The 16,715-nt window shown below is 35.6% G+C and overlaps 1 protein-coding gene and 1 long non-coding RNA gene across 2 annotated transcripts; both read right to left on the reverse strand.

The window, feature by feature from the left end:
* Positions 1–6,919: 6,919 nt before the first annotated feature.
* Positions 6,920–9,710, reverse strand: LOC104086380 (isovalerate--CoA ligase AAE2-like). The gene is made up of 2 exons (XM_070193289.1): positions 9,362–9,710; positions 6,920–8,079 (listed from the first exon to the last, which is right to left on the reverse strand). Exons 1-2 carry the CDS (start codon positions 9,708–9,710, stop codon positions 7,010–7,012), a joined length of 1,419 nt encoding a protein of 472 aa, XP_070049390.1. The 3' UTR covers positions 6,920–7,009.
* A 212-nt stretch (positions 9,711–9,922) lies between these two features.
* On the reverse strand, positions 9,923–11,220 carry LOC117274219 (uncharacterized). Its single transcript, XR_004504314.2, has 3 exons — positions 11,133–11,220; positions 10,947–11,010; positions 9,923–10,358 (listed from the first exon to the last, which is right to left on the reverse strand). It is a non-coding gene; the product is annotated as an uncharacterized lncRNA (long non-coding RNA).
* Between the last annotated feature and the right edge of the window lie 5,495 nt (positions 11,221–16,715).

Raw genomic sequence — 16,715 nt, forward strand, 5'->3', positions numbered from 1 at the left:
TCAAACAAGGATATTTTCAATAATTTCTTTTGGTCTCTTAGTACTTTGATCAGCTAATTGAAGAGACACACCAGTATCTTTCATTTCACCAAGTTCTAATTTCTTGAAAATTGAAAAAGGCATTAGATTTATTGAAGCACCTGAATCACATAACGCCTTTTCAAAATGAGCACCTCCTACGGTACAAGGAATTTAAAACTTCCCGGAACACCCAGTTTCTGTGTGAGCTTATTTTGAAGTATAGCACTATATTTTTATGTAAGCTTAACCACTAAAACTTCTTCCAATTTCCTTTTACTTCACAAAATTTCTTTGAGAAATTTAGCATATGAAGGCATTTGTGTCAAAGCATTTGTGAAAGTATGTTAATGTAAAGTTGCTTCAAAATATCTAGAAACTTTGAAAACTGTTTGTCAAGCTTTTCTCTGTTCATCTTTTGGGGAAAAGGGAGAGGTATAGAGTAAGGATAATTCATTTTCTTGTACATTTTTCCCTTTATTATTTTGTTCTTTTGGAAACTTAGATTTCATTTTATTCTCACCTTCATTTACCTTTTCCACTTCTTGTGGCTTTCCTTCTCTATTTGTATATGGATCATCAAGAGATTTACCTGATCGTAGAGAGATGGCTTTGAGATGTTCTTTTGGGGGTTTTTCTGTGCTACTTGGTAGAGCACCTTGAATTTGTCCAGACATGAGGGTTGCTAATTGGCTTACCTGAATTTCCAAATTTTTGATAGCTGAATGTTGACTTTCAACCTTCTCGTCAGTAGCCTTAATGAATTTGTACATCAGGTCAAGGCTTTGTTGATGAGCTCTTTGAGGCTAATGTTGATATTGTTGAAAATTTTGTTGCCCTCTATTTTGATTTTGAAAACCAGGTGGTCCTTGTACCTGCTGCTTTTGATTAAAAAATCTTCGAGGATTTTCAGCACCATTAGGATTACTCCATTGAAATCCTAGATGTTTTTGTGCCATGGGACTACCGAATGAGTAATTATTTCTATAACCAATCACATTTACTTGTTCCTCATTTTGTGTTGAAGCTTGACATTCATTATTAGGATGATTGCCTTGACAAACATCATAATTCTCAAGTTGGGATAATGAGTGAGCATTATGGTTGTCCAACGGGACGGGACAACATTTAGCCGGTACGGTGGCGGGACGGGACGAAACGGGACGGGACAAACGTGACGAAACGATAGGCACATCCCATCCCGCTAACAAAAGGGACGAGACGGGACGGGACGGGACAGACGGTAGGCCCGTCCCTTCCCGCTAACAAACGGGATGAGACAGAACGGGACGGGTTCGCGGGCCTTAAGTGTCGTTTTAAAAAATATATATTTAAGCATTGAGTTTGGAACGGCTATTCTTTTGACAATGACTAAGTTTTTAAAGTTTGCAACAGCTAGTGTTTTGACTTATTTAATAAACTTAAAAATTAAACGGAGATTAGGAAACTAAATAAAGAATTATAAAATATTAAAATAAAAGACTTGTAATGAAATATTCTAGTAATTATAAATTTATAATAGAGTTATAATTTATTTAATATAATCTCAAGCCATTAAGTAACTAAGTAAGAGTGTAAGACAATTCATAAAAAAAAATTCAATGCTTAGAGCCTTTTATTTTATTAATAGAACTTTCAAATCTCACATACAAATATAATTCTTTTGAAGAGCACCTAATCTACGCAGCCACCTTCTAGGAAGGGTTCTGTTTGAACTAGGCCTCTTAGTAGCCAATTACAAATTATCATACTAATATTTGTAAGCTCCTATATAACTTCGTTGTAACTTATCTATAATTTCTCTCGGACATTGTTCTGGAATTGGCAATGTTGATTGATGTTCCATGAGTTCCATGCCGTCATAACTCCCAGTGCTAAGTATCTCATTGTATTCTTCTTCTTCCCTAGTTTCACCACCTGTTGTTTCCATAGATTTATATTTATCAAATATTGATTTAACATAAGAATATATGTTAGCTTGGCAGTCTTCGAGAGATGGTTGTTCATTTTCTTGTATTGCTAAATTCTCATAAATTTTACGAACAAGTCCATTTGCACCTCTTAATTTTAAAGATGGGTTAAGTATAATAGAAATTAAATAAACTTGAAGAATAGGAAAAAAATACTTTTTAAATTTTGCAATCATTTCATTAATGGGCGGTGCATAAGTTGGATTAATTTTACAATCATTTCATTAAGCTAGTTGCTGCAGTTGTGTTAGCACTTAGCAGAAGCATTATCTAAGGTGATAGTTAAAACTTTATCAATGAGTCCATAAAAATTAACAATTTGTAGAACACTAGTTGCAATATATGCTCCAGTGTGTTTTGAATCAATAAATTTATAACCAATAATACGTTTTTGCATGTTCCAGTGATGATCAACCCAATGACATGTAACAGTTAAATAATCACAACCATTAGGACTATGACCTATATCAGATGTGATAGACACTTTACAATCTAAGTGAAAAAATACACAACGAATATACGGAAGATATTCGAATTGAAATTTAAAAACATCATTTCTAACTGTGGTCTTAGGAAAACCTTGAAAAGCAGGATTATAAGTTTCTTGTATATAATGCACAAAAACAAATAGGACGCGGGACGGGACGGGACGGGACGGTACAAACGGGACAAAATGGCCATCCCGTCCCATCCTATGTCCCGTTTAACATGGGCCCATCCCGTTTAGAATTAAGTGGAACGGGACGGGACGCGGGACGGGACCGGGACGGAACCGCCCGTCCCGTTGGACAGCCTTAGTGAGCACCTACATGAAAGGCCTCAACTTTTTGTGTGAAGTTCGCAATTTGTTGTGTCAATGAATTCAAAGCTTCAACTTGATTTACTCCTACTGTTTTCTTGATAATCATTCTGTCTGAGGGCCATTGAACAGCATTTTCCGAAATGTCATTAAGCAATTGCATTGATTCTGCAGTAGTTTTTCCCATTATTGATCCTCCTGATGTTGTATCAATTACATTTCTAGCAGAGGGTTTAAGACCGTGATAGAAAATATATAAAATGTCAGGATCTTGGATACCATAATGTGGGCATTTTCTTAACATTACTGCTAATCTTTCCCATGCCTGGTATACATATTCAGTATCTGTCTGCATAAAATTATTTATTTCTTGCTTTATTTTAATTATTTTTGCAGGTGAAAAATATTTATTAAGATATTTTTGGGTCATTTGGTCCCCTGTTGTAATGGAACCTCTAGGCAGGCTTCGAACCATGTTTTGGCTTCACCTTTTAATGAAAAAGGAAAAAGCCGTAACTTGATAGCATTTGTTATAACTCCATTGTACCTGCAAGTTTCGACTAATACAAGAAAATCAATTAGATGGGTGTGAGGATCTTCACTTGCATCATCAACAAAGTGACATGACTGTTGAATGGTTTGAATCAAGCCTGTGTGGATTTCAAAGTTGTTTGCTGCAATTGGTGGTCTCCTCACACTTGATTCTCCTTCAAAATGATCTGGCCTTACATAATCACGGAGTATTCTATCACGTCATGGTGCCACCTCATCAAACTGCTCTTCTACTTGATGTGGTGGAAGTTGGTTATTGAGTTCTTCGTTCTCCATTTCCTCTGATGTGAAAATTTGAGATCGTGAGGTTTGTTTTTTTCGCAACAACCGTAAGAAGTTTTTAATTTCAGGTTCGTATTCGACTAGTTCTCTAGAAGAGGAACGAGTCATACACTTTCTGAAATTTCTGCAGAAAAGATAAAATAATTAGACAAAAATAATAATAATCTCAAATTAGTAGTAAAACAATTAATCTATAGTAGACTTTAGCCAATCCCCGGCAACGGCGCCAAAATATTGATGAGTGTCTAGCGTATATAAAATTCTAACTCATACTCTATCAAATAATAGTATAGACAGATGTCGAACCCACAGAGATTGGTTTATTTATTCTAGAGACCTTTCTTGTTTTAATTACTATTTTAGAAAATTAAAAAGTGTTGAGTTGTAAATTAACTAACTAAAAATGCATGAATAAAGCAATAGAAAATATTTTATTTTTCACAAATATAATAAAAAGGTGTTGGGATCTTAACTTCACTTAATATTTCTATTATATAATAGAATTATTATTCTTCAATTCTATTTCTCAAAAATGTATAAATGCCTCTCACGATTACAAATATATATTATTACTTAAGTTGAATAATTAATTGCAATCCTCTCGGTTATACAAATTAATCTTCAAACTAGTACTATTGAAGAACCAGAAATATATGATTGAACTAAAACGCGCTCTTGTTAGTAAGTCTCTTTCGGTTACCCTACCTGTTATGACTGATTATTACACTATTCGCCTCTCTCGATTACAAATAAGTGTAAAATTAATTATAACATAAAAGAGATAGATGTTATTGAATAAATATTAACATTTATCAATACTACACTTAACTATATTATTTCTTCCGCCTCTCTCGATTTCAGAATTAACAGTTAATATGTAGTATAAGATAGATAGATGTTATTAAATTAAATAACGTCTAACTGTAAAAGCAGATAAAAGTTAAATAAATTTTAGCTCAAGCATGTGAATTTGAAGAATAATATCTACTATTATATAGAAATATTAAGATCCGTCTTTCTCCCAACACAAGAAAAATTACTCCATACTGGAATTAGTACTAACAATGAAAATATTCTTGTCCATTAAATAAGAAAATAGAAAGAAATATTCAAGAAGAATAATTCTCCCTATTTAATTAAAAGCAGGAACTAGAGTAATTTCCTACACTGAAATTTATTTAGAAACAACAACTGAACCACTATTGTGATTTAAAAGAAAAGATAACTCGATACTAGTGAAAGAAATAAAATAGAGAAGCTTATTAAGAAATTGGATTCAGACATCTAGCTCTAAGTTTTCTATCTACTGCCCTCTCTACTCTGATCGGGCACCATCTTTTTATATAAGAAAATTTCGTGATGACTTCTCGATTTGGTGCTAGATTTCCATGGCAAATCTAGATTTTGCATTTGCAGATATGAGAATTCGAATTCTCGATTTGATGCTAGATTTCCATTGCAAATATAGAATTTGAATTTGCAGAGATGAGAATTTTGTTATTCTAAGTTTAGATTTCATCATGGCAAATCGAGACTTGGTGCATTATTACGACAGTAATGAATCATAGCTCGATCTTACACTTCTTTGTTGTATTTTTCTTGAATATTTATTTTTCTTTTTTCATGTTGCGCACAACAATTCTTCTATAATTATTTCTGCAAAATAAAGTTAAAACTATGGAGGAAACATGATAATTTATATGTTTTTATGAGAGAAATTATGTGGTAGCTTCTGCATGACACCTGCTTTTGTTTTTGTCCTAACAAGTGGTATTAGAGCGAGGTTCAAGACAGGTTCATCTTGGCGGGTTTAGTTCTAGCCGCAACCTATTTGACGGTAATCGTAATTTTGTCTGAGAAATTTGACTGGAGTACTATTCACGTTGATACAAACTTTGTGGTGGAGATTTGGAGATGCAACCTGTTGAAGGCTATGTGAAGAAGGTGGATCAGATTTATTTTGTCAGAAAATTCAGACTAAGGAGGAGAATTATTAGGGGTTGTCCTTATTTTCTTACCATATTTGGTTTTCCTATTTCTTGAAGGAAAGGACAATATATTTACCATAATTGGGTTTTTCTTTTTGTAGAAGAAAATTATAATTCTTCCATATTTTGGTAGTCATTTTTTCTTGTAGGAAAAGGTTTGGACTTCTATAAATTGAGGATCCTTCCTTCTCATTCAACAGCATGCACAATGTAGTCGTAAGGGGTTTGAGAGTCGTGTTTAGGAGGAGAACTTTACGGGACAAGTATTAGTGTGTCACTTGTGTTTGTCTTTTCGTGAGGTTGTTCTCTCAATATTTTGTACTCTCTTTTTATATGGATTGCTCATCTCCGCCATGGACGTAGGCCAATTGATTGAACTACGTTAAATATTTGTGTCTCTTTTGGTATATTTCTCTTTTGTTGTCTGATTTATCGTCGTTCAAGGTTTACTTTACTAGCTCCCGCATGACACCTGATAATTTCGGTCCTAACAAGTGGTATCAGAGCAAGGTTCATCTTGGCGGGTTTAGTTCTAGTCGTAACATATTTGACGGTAATCATGATTTTTGTCTGAGAAATTTGGTTGGAGTACTACTCACATTGAGACAAATTTTGTGGTGGGGATTTGGAGATGCGACATATTGAAGGTTATGTGAAGAAGATGGATTAAAATTATTTTGTCAGGAAATTTAGGCCAAGGGGGAGAATTGTTAGGTGTTGTCTTAATTTTTTTACTATATTTGGTTTTTCCTATCTGTTGCACGAAAGGGCAAACTATTTACCATAATTGGGTTTTCCTTCTTGTAGAAGAAAATTATAAATCTCTCATATTTGGCTAGTCCATTTTCTTTTAGGAAAAGATTTCGACTTCTATAAATTGAGAATCCTTCATTCTCATTCAGTAACATCCACAATGTAGTTATATGGGGTTTGAAAGTCGTGTTTAGGGGGAGAACTTTACGGGATAAGTGTTAGTGTGTCACTTGTGTTTGACTCTTCGTGAGGTTGTTCTCTCGATATTTTGTATTTTTTTTATTATAGTGGATTGCTCATGTCCGCCCGTGAAGGTAGGTCAATTGGCCGAACCACGTTAAATATTTGTGTCTCTTTTGATAGATTTCTTTTTTACTGTCTGATTTATCATCGTTCAAGATTTGTTTTACTAGGTCATGCATGACACCTGATGTTTTGTGGTCATAACACAAAGCTGCACAAGACTTTTTAGCACTTGTATCAGCATAGTTGAAAAACCAGTAAAACCAGTGGAAATATTTCTTAGCTTCAAATGATGCATAGAGAGGACTGCTGTTTTGTTTGATTTAAGAAAGACTGCCCAAAGCCTTTGTTTTTTCCCTTAGGATAAGCTTTTGTACTTTTCCAGTAGAAGTTATTGGCAGATCTTAGAGAATGACAGTCCGAGGTGCCATATAATGAGGTAAATGATCTCGACAGAAGCTGATTATTTCTTGAGCATCAACGTTGAATCCTTCCTTCAACTTCACAAATGCACAAGGTGTCTGCCCCCAATGATCATCTGGTCTTGCTACTACAGCTGCTTCAAGGACAGCAGGATGACTGCACAAAACTCTTTCCACCTCAACAGAGCTAATATTTACACCTCCCGAGATTATAACATCCTTGATACGATCCTTCACTTCGATATATCCATCTGGATGTCTCACAGCAAGATCACCACTATGAAACCATCCACGTCTAAACGCTTCTTCTATTGCTTTAAGATCTTTTAAGTATCCGCTCATCACGGTGTTCCCCCTAAACATAATTTCACCCATAGTCTTACCATCTTTTGGCACCCGCTCCATTGTGGGAGTATCTTTTACATCAACCTCCTGCATCGAAAAGTGTGGCACTCCTTGTCTTGCTTTACGAACATATCTTTTATCGGGAGGTAAAGTTTCCCACTCTGGCTTCCAAAGGCAAGATGTACAGGGACCATTTTCCGTGAGCCCATATAGATGAGATACGGAAAATCCTAACTCCTCCATCTTGGAAAGGATATCCGGAGGTGGTGGTGAACCACCTGTCATTATGTCAACCTTGTGAGAAAGTGATTTTCGATCACTTGGGGGTGAATTTGCAATCATATTAAGGACTGTTGGTGCTGCACTCATATGTGTGACCTTGTGGAGGGATATGTTATCAAATATGTCCTTTGTAGAGACGTGTCTTAGGCAAATATTAGTGCCACCAAGTGCAGCCAAAACCCAAACAAGGCACCATCCGTTGCAGTGAAACATTGGTAGTGTGTAAAGATATGTAGGCATTGAGTCCATCTCATGAATAAAAGAAGAAGCAATTGCACTGAGATATGCACCTCTGTGATTGAAAACAATTCCTATAGGCCGTGGTGTTGTCCCAGAAGTATAGTTAACACTAATAGGGTCAAATTCACTTAATGGCCACCTTATAGCAAAATCATTGTTTCCAGTTGCCAGAAGAGTTTCATACACTAATGGGGGAATAGGGTAGAGAAGGTAAGAGTTTTGAAAAATGTTTTACATCCTTTTGATAGAGTAAATATGTAAAATGTTTTTCAAAATATTTAAGTTAACCAAACATTAGAAAATTGGAAAACATTTTCCGAAAAATATTTTCCTTCGTACCAAACACACCCATGAAGAAAAAGAATAAGCAAAACACATTTGATCAAATAAAGCATTTTCAGTTGAGCAGTGCACCAAAGAACTGTTTTTTGTCGGATCGTCTAGCTAAATGGGGATGGCAACAACATGGAATGTTCAAGTGAACCTTAGAAGTGGCAGATCGTCTAGCTAAATGGGGATGGCAACAACATGGAATGTTCTACTTTCACGAGCAACATCTACCAAAAGAAGTCAAAAGGAAAACTTCACATGCGCAAAGACAAACACCAATTCAGATTGAGGAAAATGATCCACTCCCCTTGTTTTTATATCCCACATGATCAAGAGTAATAGCCCGTTTGGCCAAGATGCAAAAATCAGCTTATTTTGAGAATTATTTTTTCTCAAAAGTGTTTTTCTAAGAAGTACTTTTGGCAAGAAGCAATTTGTGTTTGGCTAATTAATTTGAAAAGTACTCCTGAGCAGCAATTAGTGTTTGGCCAAGCTTTAAAAAACTGCTTCTAAGTGTATTTTTTTCAAAAGTGTTTTTCAAAAAAGTGCTTTTGGAGATAAGCTATTTTTTCTGCTTCTCCAAAACTGCTTCTGCTTCTCAAAAGCACTTTTTTTCCTTTCAAAAGTTTGGCCAAACAACTTAATTTGAGAAAAAAGCATTTTGGACCAAAAAAAAGTGTTTTTGCCTCAAAAGAAGCTTGGCCAAACGGGCTATAAGACACGCAGGATACAACACTACATGAATCTAGCTAGTTAATATTTGTAAAGGGAATGGATTTACTTTAAAGAACAAAAAGTGTGAACCTAGTCAACTATTACTACCTTAACCAGCTAATTTTCTCCTACTCCAAGTATGAAAGAGTATTTGTCTAATCTATGAAACTGTTAAGAGTGTTCCAAAAAAAATAGTTAGATGGGGTTAAAGATTATATTGACATCCATTGAGAAACTTGTCACTTCATAAGATGGACTGTTAAGCTGATGACAAAAGGACAACCTATTTGGCAAACACAAATTCTTAGGCTCTCGTTATTATCATCCAAATTTCCTTTCTTTATGAAATGCGCATAAGGAAAAATACTATCTTACACATACAAATTTCCTGTCATAAGCAGAAATCTTTTAGTTACAAGAAACTTACAACATCCCCACGAGAAATTCCCAACTGAGAGAGAGCAGAAGCCAGCTTTAAACACCTGTTATGAGTCTGTTCCCAAGTGTATTTAACAGAAGAGCCATACACTACTGAAGTTCTGTCTCTAAAAACCTTAGCTGCTCTATCCAAGAAACTAATTGGTGTCAAAGGAAAATAATTTGCAGAACATCTCGTTAGGCCCTCTTTGGATTGCCATGGGTGAGTTTCAAGATTATTCTCACTAATTTGGCACATATAACGGGGACTCTGACTCAAAGTAGGGTGAACTCGAACTCTGTTGAGTGCATAGAACCACCCACTGAATTTTGGAATATTGAAGAAAGGATTCATGATTAAGATGAGAGAAAAAGGATCAGATGAAAAAAAAATTCGAGAGGGATTATCTCAGGGAAGTGAAATTATAAATGCATAAATTAGAGGTGCAAAAGCATGTAACTATGCCTCTAAAATTACAGCAGTTTGTGACTAAAAGAACAGCAACTTATGACTATTGGCGCAATGCATTAAGATACGAAAGCATGCAACTTCACAAGATCTAATAGTTTCACTCACAAAATTTAACTTTTTTCCGAGTGAAATTTATGTCCAAATTACACAACTTCACTTTCAAATGCTTTTTTCCACTACAAATCCAAATAATGTCCGAATGCCTCCTCTTGACAGCTTGTAAAAAGTGTTGTCAACGAGGGTGTCACTACTGGAAAATGGCTAAGAGTGGGTTTGGGAGTCCAAGTGTTGCTTCAAATCACGAATTTCTTTTCTCATATCTTCCATCTATTCTTGATTTTGAGAAGAAGAAGAATTGGCTAAGAGTGGGTTTAGATGACCTGTAGGTCGACGTACTCTAAGTCCGTAAACTCTGCCTTTGTTTACTCCACCCGCTGCCTCTGTCCACAATGAAGCCATATCATCATGTGTTGGTTGAGTTGAAAGAGGTTGAGTTTGTTGCCATTCTTCCACCCTTTTATGATAATCTTCCTGAAATGAAAACATAATTATTATGTAAACAAATTAATATTAATAAACCAAATGTTCATATAATCCAAATTAACTAATGATTTCTCAAATTTACAAATTAATTTTAATGTTGAAATTGAAAAAATTTAAATTTAATATCATTCTAATAATAAAACTAACAAGCAACAATGAACCTAGTACAACAAACTTTACACCAAAGCTTTAAACTATAACTAGTTAATATAATTACTGTTGGAAGTGAAAGTGAGTTTGTTTTCCTTCTTTCCTATCGTTGTTCTCAATTACTTTATGCCAACATGTCACCTTTTTTATTTCAAAAATAATTAAGTTAATCAAATACTAATTCAACATATTTTTAACATATTCAAAATTAGATTTAGGATTTCCTAACATATTCTTTAACCCAAAATTTCAACCATACCTAATTCAACATATTCTTCTCTTTTTGCTTTATATTATGTATCATTAAAAATTAAAATCCCTAAAATTTCAACCATACCTACTTCAACTAGCTAGGATATTCATATATAGAAAATTACTAAAAATTTAACAAAGAAAACAAGATATATATGTCAACGAAGTACTTACCTTGACGGAAAAAATATCGGAGAAGTCGATTGAGCCGCTGCCGCTGCCGCGCGGAGAACCACTGCTGCAAAACATATTAAAAATAATTAAGGAGAAAAGGGAGGAGGAAAGAGAGGGAGAAGGGAGGAGGAAATGAGAGAGAGAGAGAGAGAGAGAGAGAGAGAGAGAGAGAGAGAGAGAGAGTACATTTAAAGGGCAAGTTTTTGGGGACGAGGGAGAAGGATGAGAGGGAGAGAGGAGGAGGATGATAGAAGGAGGAAGAAAAGAGAAGTTCTGTTTTTGGGGACGGGGTCGGGTAGGGTTTTTTAAAAAAAATTCCGATCGAATCGGTCGGAATTGTCATTTTAATTTTTTCTTTTTTTAAAAAAACTACCGACCAAATTAGTCGAAAATGAAGTCAAACAAGTCAAACTAAATTTCGTCAAAAGTTGCGACCGATTTGGTCAGAAATATGGTCGAAAAGTTTTTAAAAATACATACTTGATATTTTTTTGATATTTCCGTCAGAAATTTCCGACAATAATTTTTAGTCGGAAATTTCGATTTTTGGGATATTTTGATAGTGGTAGCTAATTTCAATTTTTTCTGCAGTGAATGTTTTTTGGGATATTTTTATCAGAGATTGACAGCAAACTCTTGCTGTTAATTGAAGGAAATGAGATTGAATAACAGTTGACAATATTTGTAATTTATAAAGGTAAATAAGTTTCACCCATAAATGATAAAAACCATTTTCAGTTCTCATATTCTTTGAAAGATATCAATAAGAGCACCAGTGAATATATTTAAAGTCAACTTTTTATATGCTTTCAATTTTCATCATAACGCTAACTATGAATGACCATGAACGGATATGAATGTAATACTAAATTTCTTACTCAATCATATTGATGTTTTGTATTTCAATACCACATAAGAGGGGTGATTTGTGTGGTGTCCAATTTTTTGCGTGCACAGATTATAGAAGGACATGGTTCTTCTATGTGTTCCTTATACAACTGTTGTAGAATAATAAATGCGGAAAGTAAAGAACACAAATATTTTTACGTGGAAAACACCTGACTCAAAAGGTGAAAAAACCATGACCTACTACCTAGTAGGATTTTTTCCAACACTTCACTAAATCACTCAGCCAAAAATAGCATTTACAAAACTCTTTGTAAACCTAAGGATTACCTCTAACTCTTTGTGGCAACTAGCCACTAGATGTTGCGACAACTTCAAGTTAACTCTAACTTGAATACTTCACTCAAAGTACCTAGTACAATTGCTTCTAGATAAAGCTGAAAGGTACAACTCAAAAGTCCTACTACAATTAAACTAGAATAAAAGACAGACACTTGAACTGGTTCTTCTATCCGGTTCATGTAGCTTCAGGTTCGCCCACTTGAATCACACAGGAATTGCTTGCAAAATGTCTTGCTATTTTGCTCTCAACTCATGTTTAACTTCAGTGTTTGTGCGTGCTTGTAAAATGAGAACATCATGCAATATATAGAGTTAGTTGAATAGGAAATAACTTGAAGTCTAATGCTTTACTCTTCCTTGGTGGAAGAGTTTCGGTTATCTTCAACTTCTAACTCCTCCCTTATCTAGGATAGAGTTCTCTTCGAGTAAGGGGTCTTCTCCTTATCACTTATGCAATATTTTCGTTCAGGAGATATCAGATATAACCACTTAAGCTTATCTCCTTTACGTGCATGCCTTGTACTCGAATCTGCCTGTGTTTGTGTACACTCTGTATGAACCTGGTTCATGCTTGAGTTCCTTTGTCAATCATCAAAATAAACTTACTTAGGCCAACAAATTACCCCTTTTTGATAATGACAAACTTTATACTTTTCATAAGCAAAAGACTTGTTTTAACTCAGCTCAACATCAACACAATGTTAGAACACTTTCCATTTTTAAAGTCACAAATCATCAAGGACCAGGTTCATTAGGCTATATACATCACAGTCCAAAGTAAAAAGCACAACCTATCTTTCCCCTTTTGGCATCATCGAAAAGTTGTATAATTATATTAGATAACCAGATTTTAATAGATATTACTCATGGCCACTGGGGCTACTTCAAATGCAATCATGGAATCAAGCATCATATATCAATCTAATGATATTAGCTATCTAAGAAGCATCAATAAATAGTTAAAGCACACAAACAATTGATTAACATTGATACTAGACATCCACAAAGCATAAAAAAAAAAATACTGGATCATGAGCAAAAATAACAAAAAGAAATCCCATCCGGGTCACTGGTTTTCTAACTAGGCTAGGAAGGTTTCAAGGCTATGAAGGACCAGGTTCTTGGTTTCTGGCCTGAAGTAGCTGTAACATATCATGAAGAATTCCTTTATTCTTCTCCTTCTCCTTTGCAAGCTCATCCTGGGAGCATCCATCTCAGTTTCTACTTCAGTCAGCATCTCAATCTCAGCATCCTTAGCCCCACTCTCTTGCACCAATGCTCTTACTTTGCTGTTCACAAGCACCTTATTGGATGAACCAGGTTCTTTGGCAGCAGCATGGACTTCATACTCATAAGAAATCAAGGTGTTTGCTCCAAAATGATCCTTGCTTGTTCTAACATCCCATTTTTAGGGGTACCTTGAAGTGAGCAAGTACAATTGTGAGAAAGAAATTATAGGGTATGGTATGAGTTTTGGTGCTAGTTAGAACCCTATCAAGAAGCTGAATGATAAACTCGGGCCAATTGATCTGCCTCCCACTATCCAGGCATTCCATAAGGACCAGGTCCATCCATGAATATGGCAATGTGCCTTCTTTCCTGCCTGAGAAGCACAACCTTGTCAAAAAATTCAAACAACACTTTGTGGGGTGGATTTATCTCACTTTTGTATACAGCATTGGGCTGAAGCTCTTCCTCATTATCAGCAAACTTCCTTGTAATGGCAAGTGAGGTGGGGAGGTTTCTAGGCTTGGCCATTTTAACTTTTTGTAATCATTGTACCCTTCAGCAGGTACTCCCAGAATTTCTCCCAATTTCTTATCATCAAAGATCACAGTCACCCCTTTACCACACTGGTGACTCTGTTATTTTTTATCTCACAATTTACCATGAACTCCACAATCTCAGTTCTGGCAAGCTTTCCATCCATCTGAAGGACCATGTCCCTCCAACCCTACAGTTGTAGTTTTTCCAGCAGTATCATGATGCCTTCCTCCTCCAAGTCCTTGAAGAGTTTACCCTTCAAGATGTTTCTTTTCCCAAACTTAACCATCTTGTCCTGCTCTTCATCAGATTCCTCTTCTTCTTCACACTCTTCTTCATCCACTACTTCACTTTTCTAGACTTCATGGCAGACTCGGTTCTTTTTGCCAAGGTAGAAGGCTCTGCAGACTTTGTCTTCGAAGGAAACTTCTTTTTGGAAGTCTTTATTTTCTTTGCCTTTGGAGTCATGACCTCCACCTCTTTTGCCTCCTCTTTATCATGAAGGACCAGGTCCATCTCTTCAATTTCAACTGCCTCAACAAGCTCACTCACTTTCTTCTTTCCCTTTGCAACAGCTTTTCTTTTACTTTCTTTCAAGGCCTTTTCAAGTTCAGCCTCACTTTGTTTCTTCTGAGTCCTTGTAGCTCTTCCTCTTGTGAGAATAGTCTCTATAGGGATAGAAGGTGCAGCCTTTCTCTTCTTGTTTGCCCTAGCAGTTCTAGGGATTTTAACTCCTGAACTCTTCTTTCTATTTTGGATTATAGCTGTCAGACACACGTTTTAGTAGGTCTTCGAGGGATTTTTGTACTGATGGAACATGTTCTGGAACATTCTTCCCCAATCTAACCAACCTCTCAGCAGCTTCTCCAGATCCACTACCCTATTTTTCTCTCAAACTTTCTTCATCTCCAGCAGATTCCTCACTCCATACTACCATAGCTCATGTTTCTTCAGTCAAACCAATATGAATAGGTGAAGATTCAGCCACTCCTTTTCCCATTCCCCTCACATAACCTTAAGCACCCTCACTCACTTTTTTTTTCTTTTTTTTTACCACCCAATTTTCCAGATTCAGTTGTTTCAACCCTAGCCATAGTTCCTACAAAAACAGACCTATTTTCCATATTTTCAGCAACCTCAGAGATTCTCTCAGATGTAATTTTTGGACCAGATGTTACCTGCTCTGTTTCATATGAAACAGTTTCTTCCCCCCCCCTCAGTTGCAGACTTGAAGGAATCTTCAGATTTTTGGGGTTCTTCTGCCTGACTTGCCCTCAATTACTCATTAATTTTCTTGATTTGTTCTCCTCCAGCGACTACTTTGCGAGCAAGCATCTTGAATCTTCCTTTCTTAGAGATAGGTGTGGTTGAGGGTGTGGTTGAAGGTGTGGGTATGGATTCTTTGGGCGGTGATAAGGGATTTTCAGAGATGCTAGCTATTGATGGTTAGAGGATGAGAGAAGATGAGTATGTGTGTATTTAGAAGATAGAGAGAATTATTTGGCGGCTGGAAATTTAGAAGTGAAGAAATAGCTAAGGCTAAATCAATATAAATAGGGAGAATTTAATTGGGTAATGGCAACTTTTTTAGAAGCTCGGAAGTCTAATCAAACTGGGAGTCAGTTTGAAAAGACGTTGAGGACTCTCCTTAGAATCTAGGCACTTATTGCATTTTGAGACTCTCTTTGGGTGAAACCGGTTCATTTTGTAACGGATAAGCTCAAGGAAGGTTAGGATTAAATGGTACTCTCTTTTTGATCATAATCCAAATATAATTATTTCAAAATACGTAAAGTGAAGAGTACGTACCAAGTAATCTTGATGAACCAGGTTTATCACTGAGAAATCTCTTGTGTAAGTCTGAATTTTCCAAGAGAATAAAGATAATATCATTAGATATTAATGAGATATTTTAGTACATGGCACAAGAGTATACTAGTGAAAGTATGAGACTGAGCAAAATCTAATCTAATTATGTCCAAAATTCACAAATTATGTAATCAATTTTTTTGAGTTAGAACTGGTTCCTTTTAGGTAATCTTAATCATCCTTAATTCTAATATTTCCTTTCAAAGTGATCTCTACTTAGAGCTTTTGTGAAGATGCCATCTATTTGCTTGTTAGTAGTACAAAATTCCACAGTGATCAAACCCTTTTCATAGTTATCCCTCAAAAAGTGATGCCTAACATCTATGTGCTTAGTTCTTTTGTGATGAACTGGGTTCTTGGTCATATTAATTGCACTAGAGTTATCACAAAAGATGAGAATACAACCTACATCAATTCTAAAATTCATTAATTATTGTTTGATCCATAACAATTGAGCACAACATGAGGCAGAAGCAACATACTCAGCTTCAGCAGTAGATAAGGCCACAAAAGTTTGCTTTTTGGTGGCCCAAGACACAAGACATGAGCCAAGAAAATATGTCATACCTGAGGTACTTTTTCTATCCACAAGAAAATCTGCATAATCAGCATCAACATATCCCACTAAGTTGAAATTACTACCTTTTGAATACCATAGACAAAGGTCAATGGTGCCTTTTAGGTATCTCAAGATCCTCTTGACAACAGTCAAGTGAGACTCCTTTGAATTTGCCTGAAATCTAGCATAAAGGCCTACACTGAAAACAATGCCAGGTCTGCTAGCAATGAGATATAACAAGGAGCCAATCATTCTCCTATACAACTTTTGATCAACAGATGAACCAGGTTCATCTACATCCAATTTTGTGGCTGTTGCTATAAGAGTGTCAATTTCTTTGAAATCTTCCATTTTAAACCTTTTAAGCAACTATTTCACATACTTCTGCT

The sequence above is a fragment of the Nicotiana tomentosiformis genome, chromosome 2 (assembly GCF_000390325.3).
Source record: "Nicotiana tomentosiformis chromosome 2, ASM39032v3, whole genome shotgun sequence".
NCBI classification, from domain to species: Eukaryota; Viridiplantae; Streptophyta; class Magnoliopsida; order Solanales; family Solanaceae; genus Nicotiana; species Nicotiana tomentosiformis.